The sequence below is a fragment of the Oncorhynchus masou genome, chromosome 28 (genome assembly GCF_036934945.1).
Source record: "Oncorhynchus masou masou isolate Uvic2021 chromosome 28, UVic_Omas_1.1, whole genome shotgun sequence".
NCBI lineage: Eukaryota > Metazoa > Chordata > Actinopteri > Salmoniformes > Salmonidae > Oncorhynchus > Oncorhynchus masou.
In genome coordinates this window covers 83,108,815-83,115,232 of record NC_088239.1, presented here as the reverse complement: position 1 = coordinate 83,115,232, position 6,418 = coordinate 83,108,815, and the positions used below count along the sequence as shown (strand labels likewise).

Here is a 6,418-nt window from a genome sequence, read left to right as displayed (position 1 = left end):
AGAAAATTGATTGAGTTGTTTACAGTACTTAGGATAAAAAATAATTCTTACCTTACTGTCTAGGTTTTTAAGTCAGTTATCACTGTTGTGTGTGTATGTATACATATATTTGTTCTTTACTGACTTGTCTAGTTTAAATAAAAATAAATATTTATATATATTTATTTATATATTTACTTATATATATATTTACTTATATATATATATATTTATTTATATATATTTATTTTTATTTAAACTAGACAAGTCATTAAAGAACAAATTCTTATTTACAATGACGACCTACACCGCCAAACGCGGACAACTGGGCCAATTGTGTATCGCCTTTATGGGACTCCCTTATCACGGCCGGTTGTGATACAGCCGGAATCGAACTAGGTCTGTAGACCGCTAAGGCCACTCGGTAGGCCTCCTATATGATTTTATAGTTTTCTGATAGTGTGATTCTGTCGTCCTGGGCTGAACATCCGCTGTGTTTGATGTCTGCTTTTGACTCCCATGTTCTCGGGCTCCGACTAACACCCCACTACGGTAATTGAACAAACAACGCTACCTATTCATCCCGCTGTCACACAATCAATCCTCACAACATCGAGTTGTAAAATCTTTAGCTCATCGGCTGCAAAGGCGTGAGGCGCCTGACAGACTCACGGGGAGAACATAGGACTGCTGTGTGTGGGGGGTCGGACTGCTGTAGGGGGTCTGGACTGCTGTGGGGGGTCGGACTGCTGTGGGGGTCGGACTGCTGTGGGGGCGGACTGCTGTGGGGGGATAGGACTGCTGTGGGGGTAGGACTGCTGTGGGGGGTCGGACTGCTGTGGGGGGGATAGGACTGCTGTGGGGGGGGGGGTAGGACTGCTGTGTGGGGGTAGGACTGCTGTGGGGGGGGTGGTGGGACTGCTGTGTGGGGGGTAGGACTGCTGTGGGGGGTAGGACTGCTGTGTGTGGGGGGACTGCTGTGTGTGGGGGGTCGGACTCGCTGTGGGGGGACTGCTGTGTGTGGGGACTGCTGTGGGGGGGTAGGGACTGCTGTGTGGGGGTCGGACTGCTGTGGGGGGGGGGTAGGACTGCTGTGGGGGGTCGGACTGCTGTGGGGGGAGGACTGCTGGGGGGGAAACAGGACTGCTGTGGGGGGGTCGGACTGCTGTGGGGGGGGGGTCGGACTGCTGTGGGGGGGGGTCGGACTGCTGTGGGGGGGGTAGGACTGCTGTGGGGGTAGGACTGCTGTGGGGGGGACTGCTGTGTGTGGGGGGTCGGACTGCTGTGGGGGGACTGCTGTGTGTGGGGGGGTCGGACTGCTGTGGGGGGTAGGACCGTGGGCCTGACTGCTGTGTGTGGGGGGTCGGACTGCTGTGGGGGTAGGACTGTGGGGGGGGGTGGACTGCTGTGAGGGGGTAGGACTGCTGTGGGGGGTCGGACTGCTGTGGGGGGTCGGACTGCTGTGTGGGGGGTCGGACTGCTGTGGGGGGTAGGACTGCTGTGGGGGGTCGGACTGCTGTGGGGGTCGACTGCTGTGGGGGACTAAGCTGTGGGGGACTGCTGTGTGGGGGGTCGGACTGCTGTGGGGGGATATGACTGCTGGGGGGGTAGGACTGAGGGGGTAGGACTGCTGTGTGTGGGGGGTCGGACTGCTGTGGGGGGGATATGACTGCTGTGGGGTAGGACTGCTGTGGGGGTCGGACTGCTGTGGGGGTAGGACTGCTGTGTGTGGGGGTAGGACTGCTGTGGGGGGGTAGGACTGCTGTGGGGGTAGGACTGCTGTGTGGGGGGCAGGGACTGCTGTGGGGGTCGGACTGCTGTGGGGGTAGGGACTGCTGTGGGGGGGTCGGACTGCTGTGGGGGTCGGACTGCTGTGGGGGATAGGACTGCTGTGTGTGGGGGGTCGGACTGCTGTGGGGGGACTGCTGTGTGTGTGGGGGTAGGACTGCTGTGGGGGGGGTAGGACTGCTGTGGGTCGGACTGCTGTGTGGGGGTGGTCGGACTGTGGGGGGGGTAGGACTGCTGTGGGGGTAGGACTGCTGTGGGGGGTAGGACTGCTGTGGGGGGGGTAGGACTGCTGTGGGGGGATAGGACTGCTGTGGGGGGGGTAGGACTGCTGTGGGGGGGTAGGACTGCTGTGTGTGGGGGTCGGACTGCTGTGGGGGTTGGACTGCTGTGGGGGGGGTCGGACTGCTGTGGGGGTAGGACTGCTGTGTGTGGGGGTAGGACTGCTGTGGGGGTAGGACTGCTGTGTGGGGGGTAGGGACTGCTGTGTGTGGGGGTCGGACTGCTGTGGGGGTAGGGACTGCTGTGGGGGGGGTAGGGACTGCTGTGGGGGATAGGACTGCTGTGGGGGGGGGTAGGACTGCTGTGGGGGGTCGGACTGCTGTGGGGGGATAGGACTGCTGTGGGGGTCGGACTGCTGTGTGGGGGGGCGACCTGCTGTGGTGGGGGGGACTGCTGTGGGGGGGTAGGACTGCTGTGTGGGGGTCGGACTGCTGGGGGGTCGGACTGCTGTGGGGGGATAGGACTGCTGTGGGGGTAGACTGCTGTGGGGGGATAGGACTGCTGTGGGGGTCGGACTGCTGTGTGGGGGTCGGACTGCTGTGTGTGGGGTCGGACTGCTGTGTGGGGGATAGGACTGCAATGTGGGGGTAGGGACTGGGGAGGCCAAACTGCTGGGCCCTGCTGTCTCCCCCTCCTCCTCCTGTCTCTCCTCCTCCTCCCTGTCTCTCCTCCCCTCCCTGTCTCTCCTCCCCTCCCTGTCTCTCCTCCCCTCCCTGTCTCTCCTCCCCTCCCTGTCTCTCCTCCCCTCCCTCTCTCCTCCTCCCTGTCTCTCCCCCTCCTGTCTCTCCTCCCCTCCTGTCTCTCCTCCCTCCTGTCTCTCCTCCCTCCCTGTCTCTCCTCCCTCCCTGTCTCCTCCTCCCCTCCCTGTCTCTCCTCCCCTCCCTGTCTCTCCTCCCCGTCTCTCCTCCCCGTCTCTCCTCCCCGTCTCTCCTCCCCGTCTCTCCTCCCCGTCTCTCCTCCCCGTCTCTCCTCCCCGTCTCTCCTCCCCGTCTCTCCTCCCTCCCCGTCTCCCTCCCCGTCTCCTCCCGCCTCCTCCTCCCCGTCTCTCCCCTCCCCTCTCCTCCCCGTCTCTCCTCCCTCCCCGTCTCTCCCTCCCCTCCCCGTCTCCTCCCCTCCCCCGTCTCCTCCTCCCCCATCCTCTCCTCCCCTCCCCCCATCTCCTCCCGTCTCTCCTCCCCTCCCCTCCCCGTCTCTCCTCCCCCTCCCCGTCTCTCCTCCCCTCCCCATCTCTCCTCCTCCCCATCTCTCCTCCCCCGTCTCTCCTCCCCTCCCTCCCCGTCTCTCCTCCCCCTCCCCCCCGTCTCTCCTCCCCTCCCCTCCCCGTCTCTCCTCCTCCCCTCCCCGTCTCTCCTCCCCTCCCCCTCCCCGTCTCTCCCCCCCTCCCTCCCCGTCTCTCCTCCCTCCTCCCCCCGTCTCTCCTCCCCTCACCTCCTCCCTCCCGTCTCCTCCCCCTCCCGTCTCTCTCCTCCCTCCACCTCCCTCCCCGTCTCTCCTCCCCTCACCTCCCTCCCCGTCTCTCCCTCCCCTCACCTCCTCCCCGTCTCCCTCCCTCTCCCCTCCCCTCCCCGTCTCTCTCCCCTCCCCTCCCCGCCTCCTCCCTCCCCTCCCCGCCTCTCCTCCCCTCCTCCCCGTCTCTCCTCCCTCCCCTCCCCGTCTCTCCTCCCCCTCCCCTCCCCGTCTCTCCTCCCCCTCCCTCCCCGTCTCCTCCCCCTCCCTCCCCGTCTCCTCCCCTCCCCGTCTCCCCCTCCCTCCCCGTCTCCTCCCTCCCGTCTCTCCTCCCTCCCCGTCTCCTCCCCTCCCCGTCTCTCCTCCCCTCCCGTCTCATCCCCCTCCCCGTCTCCTCCCCTCTCCCCGTCTCTCCTCCCCTCCCCGTCTCTCTCCCTCCCCTCCCCCGTCTCTCCTCCCCTCCCCGTCTCTCCTCCCCTCCCTCTCTCATCCCCCCCCCGTCTCTCCTCCCCCTCCCCTCTCTCATCCCCTCCCCGTCTCTCCTCCCCTCCCCGTCTCTCTCCTCCTCCCCGCCTCTCATCCCCTCCCCCGTCTCTCATCCCCTCCCCCCGTCTCATCCCCTCCCCGTCTCATCCCTCCCCGTCTCTCATCCCCTCCCGATCCCTCATCCCCTCCCCTCTCCATCCCCTCCCCCGTCTCCTCCTCTCCCCCGTATCTCCTCCCCCTCCCCGTCTCTCTCCCCCCTCCCCCGTCTCTCATCCCCTCCCCGTCTCTCATTCCTCTCCGTCTCTCCCCTCTCCCTCTCTCTCCCCTCCCCGTCTCTCCTCTCCTCCCCGTCTCTCCTCTCCTCCCCGTCTCTCCTCTCCTCCCCGTCTCTCCTCTCCTCCCCGTCTCTCCCCTCCTCCTCCCCGTCTCTTCCTCCCTGTCTCTCCTCCCTGTCTCTCCTCCCTGTATGTATTACACAGAACTCATCAGTTACTAATGGGTATACAGGCAATCCTTCCTCCTCTGTTGTTGTCGTCCAGAGAGAGAAGAGGATGGTCAGAGAGAGAGGTCTCTGTTATCAATGCTTCTCTTCTATGTTTCCCCAGGTCCTTGACACCTGACTGGGGAAACAAGGTGGTCAGCTCTCTTTAAATGGTTTTTCTGTGGCTCACTGATTCCTGAAATAGACAGATTGGATCAGATTTGCAACGGAGTGTGACCTGTAAGATCCTAGACCATTTCTACCTCCTACCTAACCTTGCGCCGCAGACATGTATTTTGAGAAAAAAAACACATGGAACCCTGAACTAAGTGATATAGGAGGTTGTCAGTATTTGTATTTTTTTGTTGGACGGTCAAGTGTTTAAAACCCTTACATCCTGGAATATGATCTCAACGTCATGACAACCAGACTGTTTCTCTCCAGACTTGGCATCTCGATTTTGTCTTCTGTTTTTGGGGATAATTTCTTCAGTCTGGGTTCCTATCTGTTTTGCCCCAGTATGGACGTGAAATGGGATTTTCCCAAAGGGGATGAAATTAAACGATTAGAATTTAAAGTTTCTCACATTTTTGGGGGAAGTTTATTTATCTCTGTGATGGTTTGATGATCTAGCCCTAATCCTAATCTAGCCCTAATCTAATCCTAATCTCGCTTAATCTAATCCTAATCTAGCCCTAATCTAATCCTAATCTAGCCCTAATCTAATCCTAATCCTCAAATTTTTGGGAAGTTTATTTCGCTCTGGAGTGGCTTGATGAGCTAGCTTTATCTAATCCCAATCAGCCCGAATCTAATCCTAATCTAGCCCTAATCTAATCCTAATCTAATCCTAATCTAATCCTAATCTAGCCCTAATCTAACTCTAATCCTCAAAATTTTGGGGAAGTTTATTTCGCTCTGTGAGTGGCTTAATGAGCTAGCTCATCTAATCCCAATCTAGCCTGAATCTAACCCTAATCAGCCCTAATCTAGCCCTAATCTAATCCTAATCTAGCCCTAATCCTAATCTAGCCTAATCTAATCCTAATCTAGCCCTAATCTAATCCTAATCCTCCAAATTTTTGGGGAAGTTTATTTCGCTCTGTGAGTGGCTTGATGAGCTAGCCTTTATCTAATCCTAATCTCGCCTGAATCAGTCCTAATCTAGCCCTAATCCTACTCTAGCCCCACTAATCCTAATCTGGCCCTAATCCTAATCTAGTCCTAATCCTAATCTAGCTCCCCTAATCTAATCCTAATCTCGGAATCTAGTCCAAATTCCCAACATGTTCGTATGGAAGACACACGCGCAGACACACAAGGCCAGGACACACGCTGCGCGCAGACTCACACCAACACGCAGACGCACACCAACACGCAGACGCACACGCGCAGACGCACAGACGCACACGCGCAGACACACGCGCAGACACACACACACACACGCGCAGACACACACGCACACACACACAGCGCAGACACACACACACACACGCGCAGACACACACACACACACGCACAGACACACACACACGCACAGACACAGACACACACACACGCACAGACACAGACACACACACGCACAGACACACACGGCCAGTTTATATGTCTTGGGTTATAGTTGATTATGTATCAGGTAAAGGTGTTGTAGGGACTTCAGCAGGTGTGACCACAGGTTATAGGTAATTATGTATCAGGTAAAGGTGTTGTAGGACTCAGCAGGGTGTGACCACAGGGTTATAGGTAATTATGTATCAGGTAAAGGTGTTGTAGGATTCAGGCAGGTGTGACCACAGGGTTATAGGTAATTATGTATCAGGTAAAGGTGCTTGTAGGACTCAGCAGGTGTGACCACAGGGTTATAGGTAATTATGTATCAGGTAAAGGAGTTGTAGGACTCAGCAGGTGTGACCACAGGGTTATAGTTGATTATGTATCAGGTAAAGGAGTTGTAGGACA

General features: G+C 57.9%; 1 protein-coding gene across 1 annotated transcript in view; it reads right to left on the bottom strand.

Annotated features, from left to right (window-relative positions):
* Positions 1 to 607: 607 nt before the first annotated feature.
* The window catches only part of LOC135517080 (uncharacterized), a 6,115-nt gene continuing 304 nt past the window's right edge, over positions 608 to 6,418 (bottom strand). The window contains exon 2 of the mRNA XM_064941101.1: positions 608 to 2,603. Coding sequence (XP_064797173.1) covers positions 608 to 2,603 — 1,996 coding nt within the window. The remainder of the gene's footprint in view (positions 2,604 to 6,418) is intronic.